General features: G+C 43.5%; 2 protein-coding genes across 2 annotated transcripts; both read right to left on the bottom strand.

Moving 5' to 3' along the window:
* PTP4A1 (protein tyrosine phosphatase 4A1) lies at positions 1–3,983 on the bottom strand. The gene is made up of 5 exons (XM_083607487.1): positions 3,844–3,983; positions 3,071–3,163; positions 2,689–2,819; positions 2,143–2,217; positions 1–1,313 (listed from the first exon to the last, which is right to left on the bottom strand). The coding sequence occupies exons 1-5, from the start codon at positions 3,946–3,948 to the stop codon at positions 1,196–1,198; spliced, it is 522 nt and encodes a 173-aa protein (XP_083463613.1). The 5' UTR covers positions 3,949–3,983; the 3' UTR covers positions 1–1,195.
* Positions 3,984–4,214: 231 nt separating this feature from the next.
* Positions 4,215–12,993, bottom strand: LOC310759797 (uncharacterized protein). Its single transcript, XM_083607516.1, has 2 exons — positions 12,499–12,993; positions 4,215–4,397 (listed from the first exon to the last, which is right to left on the bottom strand). The coding sequence occupies exons 1-2, from the start codon at positions 12,535–12,537 to the stop codon at positions 4,302–4,304; spliced, it is 135 nt and encodes a 44-aa protein (XP_083463642.1). The 5' UTR covers positions 12,538–12,993; the 3' UTR covers positions 4,215–4,301.
* Between the last annotated feature and the right edge of the window lie 429 nt (positions 12,994–13,422).

The raw sequence follows: 13,422 nt of genomic DNA, 5'->3' as shown, positions 1-13,422 counted from the left end.
TGCAGTTTTGAGTTTATTTAGATGAGCTCTCACACTAGATTTTACAAGCTGGTGAACACTGGCAAATTATTTCTCCCACAGTACTATAACCACACATTCCCAAAACAGTATAAATATATGGTTTAACATTAATACACACCACCACTTTATCAATTACATAACAAATTATCAAGTATCCAAATATTAAGTTACGCAGGTCAAAAGGCATACAAAATATTACAGAGGTCTGCCAAATTCATGGCAGAAACTCAAGAAAAAACAAAACAAAATCACTTCTAACAAAGCAATAGTTGGTAAACAACTTTCAAGAAGTACAATAAAAGAAATTACAAGATCTTCAGAAATGTATGATTAAGAGTGTTCAGCTACAATAAAGCATTTCTACATTAAAAAATTATTTACTAAAGTAAAGGGCATATTCTATACTTCCTGCACAAGACAAAAGGCAACATTTTACTAGAAATATTTATTAGTCCCCTCTCATCCTTTCACAGGCCCTCTGCTAAGTTGCACATTTAGTGCCAATATTTATTTAATTGTAAGGCTTTTTTGTCTGGAGACATTAAAGACTTGTGTGCTTCTGTACAGCGTGAAGGATTATTTTCTATGTGTTAACCAGAGAATGTAGGTGAATGAAGAGGGTTAAATAACAAAAGTCTAGGGTACCAGAAGTAATTGACAGTTAATCGTGTGCAAATCCTGATACTCATTCTAGTGTGATTGTGACAGACAAAATATAGTGAATAGGCAGATTATTCTATGAAGCCCTATCCACAAAACAGAAGACAGCTGCTAATAGGGCAATGGTCTGGATAGCTGTAGTTACTAAGAACTACACTGTGGTATACAGAAATAGTGTGCTGGGCTTTTGGCACCTAATCTCTACACATGTCATGGTAGATTTGACTACTGGGACTGCGATGGAAAAAAAACCCCTGAAATGCATGATTAAGGATAGTTTAATGATACAAATTACTAATAAGACATTTTGAAAGGCCAAGTATATTTTATGTTCTAAAAAAGATCAAAATCACCATAATCTAAACAAAGTTGCTCTCCTGCCAACATTGTGGCCTACACCTATAGAAGCTTCATGTAACTTGGTTTAAGACATACATGTAGTTTTTCATGTAACCTGCCCAATTATAGATTTCATCTTCTACTTCCAAAGCCAGAAACACAGGCAGCTTGGTTTTTACTGAATACAACAGTTGTTACGGTGACCATTTGAATCTTTAAAACGCAGTCGCATTTTCGGACGATATTTCTCCAAATAGAGAAGCTGCTTGCTGTTAAAGGCTCCACGGCGCTTCCTACAAAACATTCAAATATTGAACATGTTAATTATGAGTACTGAAAGTAACACTACTTCACTTGTGACCAAGTATCATATGCTTAAGATTTCTTTATAAGAGTCCTAGCAAGGACAGAATTCCCACCCTCATTGTAAAAACAAGTTTTCACTTTGTACTGAAAGCCTGCCTTCTGTCATTCATCTGAACTTTAAAAATGCTCTTTCAAGAACCTGCGCTTGCTGAATGAAGTGAGCCAAGCAACTGCCAGGGAGAGAGTCTTTCCAGTAGTACCCAGTTATGGAATAGCCTTTCCAAGGAGGCATGTCAAGTTGCCATCTTTGTAATCTTCTGTGGCACCAGGTAAATACTTCACTCAGGCTTTAAAAATAATTTAGGTAATCGGAGACTCTTTTTTAACTATTTTTAACTGGGGTGGGCAGAGTTCTGTTTTGTTATTTATGTTAACTTCTCTTGCCTTTAATGGTTTTGTTTTATTGTTTTTTTCAGCTGTTCACTAATTTGTTATAGAGAGACATACAGATGTACAAGTCACACTTAAAATTCCACTTCTACTGTAGCTTCAGCCTTCGCATTTCCTCTTTTTGCCTTCTCTTGTACAATCCACTATTGGACTAGGACTTTAAAATCTCTCCTGGCACTGGCCGATTTGCAGAGACACAGCATTCATACAGCGGAAGAGGGGCTAGAGAAGTATTAAAAATAGCCAGATGCTTAGGCCTTGTGTTGCATGTGGTCCTAGCAACAAAAAGCAACACTTTTTGAAGTATGGAATTTAAGATTTTACTGTCATTGGCAGGTATGTACAAGGCAGATGCTTAATACTTACTGTCTTATGAACTGCACTGCATCCTCATACTTCATTCCACATTCAATGAGTGCAAGGGCAACTAATACAGGCGCTCTGGTGGAGGGGAAAGAACACAAGTTGCAGACTGTTTCCCAATAGTCATTTTCTCCCATTTTGTAGACCCAAACAACTATTTCATAGTACACTTATACTTTTGCCCTGCAAAAATCTGATGGATATAGTGAATTTTATTAATTGCATATGCAAACTGTATCATATTACCCAAAATCATAAACTGGCGCTTGAGGAACACAAAAGCTGCCATTCACTGTTACAAATACTGATCTCCTTGCTCAGATTAGTGCAAATTTACAGGTTCCCTGTTAACACTCTGTTCAAGAGCTAATTCACTAGATATATGGGCTGCAATCTCTCATTAGTCAAAGCTTCATTGATTTGAAAAGACAATAATACACATACAGCTGTAACTTGCTACAAGCCATTCCCCACCTCGGTAAGACTAGCTAATGGAATCAGTGTTTGATAGAGAAGTCAGAGCAGATAGCATTTTGGAGTTCTGTTTACCTTCCAAGACCAGCAACACAGTGTACAGCAATGCAACAACCAGGCTCTTCACGGAATTTAACTTTTAGGAGGTTTAGCCAATCATCAACAATCTGGATAGATGGTGGTGCTCCGTCATCAAAGGGCCAATCCTGGAATGCATGAAGTGAATAATTTCTTACCTAAACTTCCACATATCCTAGAATAGTACTTCTTAATTTGTCTTACAGTTAGCAAATCACTGCCTGATTTGCGTTTCTTCTCTCGCTTTAAAACATCCATAGAAATCTGAAGGCCAGATTACCACAACCTGCATTATTCCCCCCCCCCCATGTTCACTCACTTGCACCATAGAAATTAAAAAATCCTTTGGCTAATGTTATCTTTTTAATAAGCTACTCACCAAAACCTGAATGCCTTCTTTCTCTACTGGAGCAGTATCATAAGTGGCTTCACATACTCTTACTACTGTAGTAACTCCATACTTCTTAAGTTCCTAAGGGGAGAGAGTGATACACATCTTAATGATACCGTGTTGATGTTCATGCCCAGACTATTGCAATTTTGTGAACAATTTCAAATACAGAGGCTGTTCAGAAGACCTATAATTATTGCATTTCACCTCTTCAAGCAGCACTACTTAACAAATATCTAAAAAGACCTGAAGTATAGCAGAGGAATTCAAGTGGGCAGGACTATCTTTAAGAACAGAAGAACCACCTGCTGGATGAGGCCACAGGTCCATCTAGTCTAACATCATGTTCTCACAGTGGCCGACCAGATGCCCATAAGCAGGACCTGAGCTCAAGAGCACTCTCTTCTCTTGAAGTTTCCAGCAAGTGGTATTCACATATTACCTCTGAAAGTAGAGCTCTATCCACTTGATCATTCTGGTTGCCCTCTTCTGCCCTGTAACATTAGTTTAACACTTAACCTAAATGCAGTTTTGAGGAATTCTTGAACATGCAACTACTATGCAATAAGGAAATCTGTATTGGGAATGACTGAATGGTGGTGTAAAAGAAATAAGGTTAAATTAACTCTTAACAGACCATCATGTTGGTAGTCAAGGCAAATTTCAGTAATACTGTCTAAGGCAAATTTCAGTAATACTGCTATATCAAACTTTTCAACATTACAAAAATTAATATAAGCCTCCCACTCAAGAACCCTTACCTCTATGAACTTGTTTAAGGTTGCATTGGTTGGATTGTGAGTGATAAGGAATCTCATATTCTTGTAAGTGATTTCCACAGGAGCTGGGCGGTTCATTCGGGCCATGTTAATTTAGTTAAAACGTCCAACAAGACCAATACTATTTTTAAAAAACAAAAAACCTAGCAGAATTGATTGGGAGAAACCGAAGTCTACTCCACTAAAAGCCACTTGAAGTTTCCCGTGCTGACAAGCATGAAGTTGGGAGCAATGGGAAATGAAATGAACCTCCTAAACAAGAAGCAGCAATTCTTCAATCCTGTAATACTGAGGCAAAGAGAAAGGCAGTGCAGCAAGGCTACCCCATCCAGGTCTGAACTCCTTTGTAAAATGCTCTGCCAATTTCAACTCAACACGTCTTATTCTGGTAACCACTCTTAAGGGGGCTTCTTGGTGGAGTAGTAATCAATTTCTATAGTTCACTTGTCTGCATAGAGGCCGTGCTGTGCCTGGCAGTAGTCCCCACTGCCCTTCAGAAACTCCATAAATGTGTGACCAAGAACACCACAGAACTGCTGCAAAGAGAGAAAAAAAGAAGAGCACATTTGTCAGTGACTGAGCAGGTATCTTTACAAATAGCTTATTCTTGGGTAAAGGTAACATAAAGGAATGAACCACCAATATTGAGAATGTCCTTGATTTAGACCAGGCATAGGCAAAGTACGGCCCTCCAGATGTTTGGGACTACAATTACCATCATCCCTAGCTAACAGGACCAGTTGTCAGGGATGATGGGAATTGTAGTCCCAAACATCTGGAGGGCCGGGGTTTACCTATGTCTGATTTAGACAAACTTGTTTCTTCTAAAATAAGAAAACCTAATTTACTGTATTGCAGATATTTTGATCATCCTTGCAATTCCTCAGGTTAATTTAAAAACAGCATTCAGGAAGACTCGATAGCTCTGTCTCTCTGTCTCCCAAGAGGTGGCAAACTCAAGTGATTAGTATCAAGAACAGACCTTTGTTCTGGATCACTTTCCATTCTGCAGAAGGTGCAGGAAGTTTTCCTTTCAAACTTAAAGAGTGTAGAGATCTAAAGATGCCTGTCACATGGCCTCCCAAATGAAACCCTGTTTATCACAACATGTATACATTACACAAATTCTAAATGACTTGGAGGCAACATTTGTGGTGTTTTTTGATTTATTAACAATCCTGTGAATAAGGTGTATGGTCATCCATTTAGCCCTATGGTAACCCACAACCCCATAGATAACCAGAGACCTGAACTCTGGTCACTGTAGCCCCAGGTGAGCATTACACTGGCTATTTAAGACAGGAACAATCCTTTACAGGTTATAGTTCCTTTGTATAGGAGAAGGCAGCTGCTGTATAGCATTTGCCACGTTTTCAGAGAAGGGAGGAGGTGAGTGAAACAGGATGGATGACCATCCCTTGAAATATTATTTGTAAGAGTGGTATTAATGTTTAAAAACAAAACAAAATCCAAACTGGAATGTGATATGCAACCTACTTTTCTAAGTAAAACCAGCATTAAACCTGACTCAAACTTAATTCAGAAGACAGTTATTAAAATGATGAAGTGCTTAATAGAGAAAAAATGCCAATGAACTCAATTTACTTAGGTTGGGAATCAGCAGTTTGTATCAAGAGTTTGGATGCTGAAGGAGGACACTTCAATAATACATATTTAATGGCAAGATGGTGCATCTACTAATGAGAACCCTCTCTTCGGGGTCCTGCCTATGGGTCTTAAAGGGCTTATCAAAATCAATGGTTTTCATGCTTAGAAGCAAGCCACCTACAGGAATTTCAGTGTGATTATAACACTGTTCATGATACAATTGTTACCATTCAGGGGGTTTCATGGCCACTGGCAGTTAAGCCAGTAAATGGCAAGTTCCAAGTAGCCTCCTCGTTCAAGATGATGAAAGCAGTTTTACTAAAGCAATGTTCATTACTGGGAGAATTACCAAATTTTTCAGTGTCTAACACAGCCCCTATTTTTGGGGACTCAAATTTATGAAAATAGGGGAAGGTGACCCCCGTGTATAAGACAACCCCCTTTTCAAACATTATTTTAGAGGGGAAAACCTAGTCTTATACAGGGAAAAGTATGGTAAATATTTCCTGCAACAACTACAATTATAGCACAGAGGTTGAAATCAAAGAACTCCAAGCAAACAAGTTTTCCCACTGCAGAAACACACGCTGGGATGGTTAACCAGGGATTGCAAGTTAGCAGCATACTACTGTGGGGAGAAACGAGGCATGCTCCAAGGCATGCCGTGTATAAGACTAGGTTTCTTTACTTTAAAATAATGTTAAAAAGGGGGTAGTCTTATACATGGGGGAAATCTCCCCTGCCCCCTTTTCTTAATTTTGAGTCCCCAAAAATAGGGAATGTCTTATACACAGGGGGCGGGTGTTATACATGGAAAAATACGGTAATCTGATAGCTTCATGTAAGTTTTTACAGAAGTTTTAAAGCTTGACTAAATTAAGCAAGTTCCATTAACACATGCACCTAAAGAATTATAAGCTATACAGGTCACTCACAACATACACAATTTAAACTTTACATGGTTGAAGGCCATTCAGCTGAAATCACAAAAATTAAACACCAGAACTCGCAAAAAACCTCCCAGACTCTTGTAAGCAAGGCAGAGAACTTTAAAATTCTCCGCCTCGCTTTGTGGGGGGAATGGGGGGATACCCGTATGGCATATGAGCTGTAGAAGGTAAGTTTGTTTGTGAGGTGGTTCAAGTATACACGTTGTTGCATATACCGTATGCACCATCTGTGAATGGGTGCAAACCCAATTTAAATACAAGGAGTCCTGCCAAATGCCGCAGCTGAAGTGTAAGAACAGAGGTCTGGCAAGTTTAGGGGAGGGGCTTATTCAGCCAGTGTTTGGATACATACCCATTGCTTGTTGGTAATTTAAAATTAAAAATGATAAACCAGATGAGATCTGGATTCTATAGATACAAGGAAGAGGATAGCAAGCAGGGGGCATTTGAAGTTGAAATCACTAGATGAGAATCAATTAGGACTGGTAGATCCAAGAGCTATGGAGAAAAGAAATGGAATGGCCACTTTACAGTTTACACAGGGCCAGTGCAATTATTACTGAGGAAAGGCCATGTAACAGCATTAGTGAATATATTCAACCATTCCACTAGCACAGTTGTAACACCATGCAGGTAATCCTACAGTCTCTACACAATTACAATCAGTGTTATAGTGGACAGTGGACTTTAAACCAAAACCAACTATGATCCTAACCCACAATTTACTAAAAAGCTAATCTTCAGTGAGCCAATAAACCTCCTGAGCCAAATATGCCTCTTGAGTTCGTTATGAGGACAAGATAGGTTTATGCTACTTTTCTACCATACTACTGCAGCTGAAATTATGAATCAAAATTGTTCAATATATAGTAGCTTCCTTAAGCTGGTGCCCTTCAGAGGTTGTTGAACTATAACATCCCTGATCATGCTGGTAGGAGCCAATGCAAGTTATACTCCAGCAACATCTGGAGGGCACTGTATTGTGGAAGGATGCTTTAGACTGCTTATTTTCAAACTGTATCTTATTCATGAAATGTGATTATTTCCCCCACACACCCATTTAATAGAACAGTTGTAATAAGACACCAATGCCTCCATTTACTTATTTTTGCCAGAACAATAACTACCCTATAATACTACCATGTCAATTCTGAACCACAAGGTAGGGCTTATCTGAAAGGAGGCAGGTTGAAGGGAGTGCAGATAAAGAATTTAATATGAGCCAACACCAAATAAATAATTAGCTGCCCCCAAACAGCTGCACCCACAGATGTTCTTAAAGATAACTCTTTCTCAGGCCAAGGCAGCTGAGTTGTCATGGTTATAGTAACAAACCCAAGAGAAGCATTGAATTCTCATCAGTATGCCAACTTTATTTTGATGAAACTCAAGAATGATAAGTTTCCATATATCATGAAACTTCTCAAACACTGTGCATTGTACGTAGAAACAAAAGACACTACATTTTTAAAAATACTGTCAAGCCTGAGATATTTCTACAACAGAAGAGTAAATAATCTGCACATGAGCTGCCCATCATCTAACACCATCTAAACCACATTCTTGGCTTTTGACTATACAGAGAGACACAGAAAGGAGGAATCATTCCAATTAAGATACTCATATTGATCAGTTAATCCAAGAGATCAAATTTTGTCTTCTCTGGTAATGCCATCTACAGGCAATTCTCAACTCACAGAGCAAAATTTATACACTTTAACGTACTGTGTGCTTGAAAACTTTATGTTCTGATATGGAGTGTGGATCTAGAACTAGTACAGTCTGCTTCTGTGTTTTAATTTGAACATCTTGCTACTTACATATTTTTTCCAAGGAACAAACTAACTCAGATAAGACATATACACTCCTTGGAATCACAGCAATTGTGAAACACCAAAAGTTGTTGCGTTTGTCTGTTGAGAAATGATCTTAGAACTGACATTCTCTCCCATCCTGAAATGCTCACTGGCCTGCAATGTTTAGGATCACCAGTTTGATTAAAGACTTAATGAACAAGAAAGGAGATTCCTAATCAGACAGATTTAAAATAATGTTCAGAAAAACTGCAGGAAGCATCCCCCCATTCTCAAATTTAGGAAGGAATGGTCCCAAGCTGCTGTTTTTTAAATGGCATCCATGGCTGTCTTCTATGTGTATGATCTTGTTCAAGATTTTATTTATTGCTCATTACAATGGCTCTCTGGGCAATGTTATGATTGCACACTGTAAGCAATATAAAACAGCCAGTTCATATAATACTGAACATAACAATTAACGATAATGGTGGGACCCAGGGCAGAGTTCTGCACACTGAAGTGTGGGAGCAATGCATTTTTTGCCTACTCCCCAAATATGCTCTCGAGAGTAGGAGGATCCTCTGGAACAGTATGAGAACCTCCACAGAAGGAACCTCATTGTAGCCAATACAGTCCTTCTGTTCACTGGTGGCTTTGATTCAGCATAAATCCTGCCCCTTAAATGCAATGGTGAAAGTGGTCTTCTTGCTGATGATCCTCCTCTTTCCTCTGGATTTCCTGTCCCAATCTACTCCAGAGGTGGTGTGTGTGTGTGTGTGTGGCTTTAGGTGGTGAGGAGTGCTGCAGAAGAGCAAGGGTTAAATCATTTAAATCACCAGAACCTTCTGTTCATAGAAAGATAGCCCTGGAGACAACCCAGTACTTTTAAATATAAGAACTTCTTAAATGTACAGTTAAGATAAAAGGGCAGCACATAAACATAACAGAACAACTTTTAAAAGAACGCTGTAGCAACAGAAGACAAAGAAAAGGAGAGAAGAAATTGAAGGCTATGAAACTAAAATAGAAATTTGACCATAGCAAAATTTATCTATTTATCCTGTAATCTGAGAGTTCACTTATTATAGTCAACACATTTTAAACTTAGTACTAGTTCATTCCTCTTTGCACAAGATGCTCTCTTTTCAAAACAAATTAATCTGCTCTGGATGACTGGGGAACTGTCAGAACTAAGGGTCACACAGGTAAGCTCCACTGTGTATCAAAGGTTATTGCACTATCAGAACTATTTATTACATAGTTTCAGCCCACAGTTGTAAATTAATAGTGGTTGTCTCTGACAAGCAAACTGACCACCACAAACAGTTGTCACTGAAACAGAGGAATATATTGTGGCTTAATTAGTAATTTCATATGTTCCTACTCTGCATGGTATTTGCCTACCTGAACTACATGTTCCAAGTGTTATTGCAACAGGGAAACTGTTACAAACAAGTCTGCTCCAAGTCCTACTGAAACTAAAGTTGCTATTTTATTTAGACAAATGACAACAACTTTGGGCTTCGTGCAGATTTTTGAAGGTAAAAAAGCTTCTGCCATGTTGCAAAGAGTCCTAAAGTCTTTCAAACTAAATAGCATATGCATTTATTGAACTTTAGGTTCTTCCTGTTTCCTCCCCACATCCTACACTAGCAACCACACTCAAAGCATCAGGACAAGCAAGTGAGCTGTAGAGCATGACATGGCTGGAAAGCCATTGGAAACTGCCTAGAACCATAGGAAGAAACCAAGATTAGAATGCTAGCCCTGAGAACTGCAGAAAAGTAGCTTGATTAGAAGTGTGTGGGAAGGTGCAAGAAGTAGATGAAATGGGAAAAGTGACAAATGACAAGGAGGAGGAATAACAGAAGGAACTTCTGAGGAGGTGGAAGCTCTGGAATTGGGATGGGGCAGGTGCCTGAATCAGTGAGCAGGCGTGGTAGCCATTTCATGATACATGAATAATTGCCTCCTCCAGTTAAAAATTCAGGCTACAGCAAAAGACAGCCAGCAGTAGAAACTCCTCCAGACTCAAAGGATATTTTAGATTTAAGAACTGTTCAATGTGTCTTTACAATCCCCACTGATTTTGATCAGGTTCTAATTTCTGCTTACAAAATGAATCTGGATTGATTATGGTACACCCTGTTCCATGAAAAAAGATCATTATCACTGCCTTTAGCCAATTATAGCTTTTACAATTTTTCTTAAGTAGCCAAAACATTTGTATGGAGTCTCAAAAACAATCGAGGAATGTGGACATCTTAACTACAGTAATTCAAAAATTTATTGGTTATTGACTTTAGAAATTACTTTGAAAAATATGCAAACCAACCATTCCCCAAGTGTTTAGAAAATAACTTGATTTTTTGGGGGGGAGATACCTTCATAAATTGGGGGGGGGGGTGTTGAAGTCCTCTTAGACTTACAGCACATCATGGCCTCATATAAACAAACTTACCAGGATGTTCCAAATTACAGTAAATACAATCCTGTGACTCAGCCAAAAGATTGACTGCCTTGTTAACTCAAAACCTATAAACCACATCACCTTTCTTGACACTTAATATGCTTCTCACATGACACACAAGTGCATGCTTCCTCAGCCCAAGTGACAGGGTCTCCCTAGCAAAGCAGACACGAGGTCGTGTTCCAGACTGTCGCTCTCTTCCCACCCTAGCAACCGACTGCGCAGGAAACCTGGCAAAAAAATCTTTTTGCCCCTATCGCGTCCTTTTTGCGGTTCCCCCACCTTCTTCCGGCGTGTGACTGCAGCGTGAGCGGGAAGCAGCGTGCTCGTCATCTGCATGCAGACAGCAGAGAGACGGGAAAGCCACGCTGACCCAGCCCCGCCAGATGTCCTCTCCACTCTCCCTTCACCCCCTCCCCGCACGCCCCAGTGGTGAGTCACACTCGGAAGCGCAATAGCCCCGCCGTGGCCAGGTAGCGGCCGGGACATGTCTCAACTTGTTTCCTTTCCTCACCTCAACGAACCGAGCCACGCAGCAAGGGGTGGAGAGAAACGCCCCCGCTTCCTTTCCCAGAGTCACGACTCACAGCGAAGCCCATTGATACAATTCGGGAGTGTGTGTGTGGGGGGGGGGGGGGAATCTGGCGTGCTTCGTTCGCGCTGTCTAGGATCGGATGCATCTCTTGGGCAGAGGTAGGCACCAAGGGCGGACTGGCCTTTTCTAACGGAGCTGCAGTCACCCAGAGTATGGGAAGAGGCGGCTAATGACTACTCATTAAGAACTGTCCCAAATCTTTATGCACGCGGCGTCCCTTCTGAACCCGCTTTAAGACAAGCGGAGGCGTAATCCGAATTGTTGAGGCTGGCGCTTGTGATTGAATACACTTGTTCCCCTATTTTAAACACGCACGATTTCACTAACGTACGCGTGTGTGTTCGTGTTTCTCCCCCACCCGCCACCGGCAATCCTTGCTCTGTTCCCTTGGTTGCATCCTTCGCCTCCCAACTGGCGGGGGCTTTCAGGGGTACACGCGGCCCGGTGGCCCCCCAGAAAGCAGCGCGGCGCCGCCCGGCGTAAAAAAAGGGGGGGCATCGGGCAAACGACACGTCGTCGCGACTGGGTTTAAAGGTCGAGAGACACGCCGCAGAGACAACCCCCGATTGGCCGGGCACGGATGGAAAGGAAGCGGGGGGCACGTGGCGCGCGCGGCAGGGCCATGTAAACCCCCACCCCATGCAGCATGGCGGTGGGGCTTGCAGGCTAACCGACGCCCTCCCCCCTCCGTGCCGACCGCAAACATCGAGGAGATGCTTGTTGCTGCTTCGCTCCCTCCATCCGCGCGGCTCCTACTTCTCCCCCACCCCATCCCGCCACTTCCAGACAGTGGCGACGCCGCCGCCTCCCTCCCGCCCAGACGCCTCCTTCGGAAAGGGCGTCGAAGCCCCCTTCTCTCACTCTATGCCTCCCCTCCATGGCTCAGTCGAGTCAGGACGCGGCCATCTGCCGCCGCCGCCGCCTTCACAGCGACGTGGGGAAAGGAACCCAGAGAAAGAAGAACAGGTTGAGGGAGCGGCGTCCTCCTCCCTTTTCTAGAAGAGAATGGAGGCTTTGTGTGCCGCCGGCGCCTCGCCTGAGGACGGCGCCTCAGCTGGGAAGGGGGGGCGCTTCCACGACATGCCCGCCCGCCTGATGGAAACGCCGTCGGGGCCCAAGGAACAAAGAAACGAACATGGAGGGAGAGAAAGAGAGAAGGGGGGGGGAGAGGGGAAAAAACGGTGATTAGAGGCGGCGAGAGGGTCGCCCGTTACTCACAGGAATATGGTTACTCATTGAAGACTGTAGCCTGATCATACAGCCTGGGTGCTGAGGGCGCCACCGCCGAGGGCAGGAGGAGCTGAGCCTGAGGGAAGCGGAGGCGGCCGCGGAGGTGGTGGTGCCGGAGCAGGGCGGCGGCGATGGACCATGCAGGGCGGAGGAGGAGCCGGAGGGGGAGAGAAAGAGAGAGACGGGGGGAGGGGGAGAGAGACCGAAGAGGGGGGGCGCGCGCGCGGACACGAGGAGGAGGAGGAGCTCCTCTTGCTCTCGCTGCTGCTGCTGCTTCTGGTAGCGGCGGCGGCGGTGTTGCTAACGCGGCTCTGACGGCAGAAAGGAAAAGCGGCAGGGCGTGGGAGGGGCTCGAGGAGGAGCTGCGGCGGGGCCTCTGCTCGCGCGCTCTTCTGCGCAAGGCAAGCAGAAAAGCGGAGAGGCTGGAGTGGGCGGAGCTGTCTTTAAGCGCCGCCCCGCTCTCCGGCGCGCGCGTGTCATGCGACGCCCCGCCCCGTTCCTCTCCAACCCGCTAACCCGTTGCCTTTACGAAAAGCAGGGTTGGGGGGGGGGAAGCTCGGAAGCTTTGCCGCGTCACAGACGCCTTCCGCGAGCGGCGGCGCCCGGCCAATCGGAGGCGTCGGAAGGAAGCGCGCGGCCACGGTCAGGCGTGTGGCGGTGGGCGGGGATTTAGAAGAGGAGGAGGGAGGAAAGGGCGGGGAAAAGGAAGAGGCTAAAGGCGGAGGGAGCCGGTGAGAACCGGTTTGGTAGAAAGCCGGCCTGCGAGCAAGCAAGCGGTGGCCGCGGGCGGGGAGGTGACGCCAGCAGAAGGGCGGAGCGAGGCAAGCGCCGGCCCTGATTGGTTGTCCTCGCTGCGAGCCTCCCTTGCGCTGTTGGCCTTTGAAAGGCCAGAGCCGGAATTCTTCCGATAAG

Source organism: Podarcis filfolensis (genome assembly GCF_964270895.1).
Source record: "Podarcis filfolensis genome assembly, chromosome: 3".
NCBI lineage: Eukaryota > Metazoa > Chordata > Lepidosauria > Squamata > Lacertidae > Podarcis > Podarcis filfolensis.
Note: the sequence above shows the minus strand (reverse complement) of the source record. Positions and strands in the feature narration are given on the sequence as shown.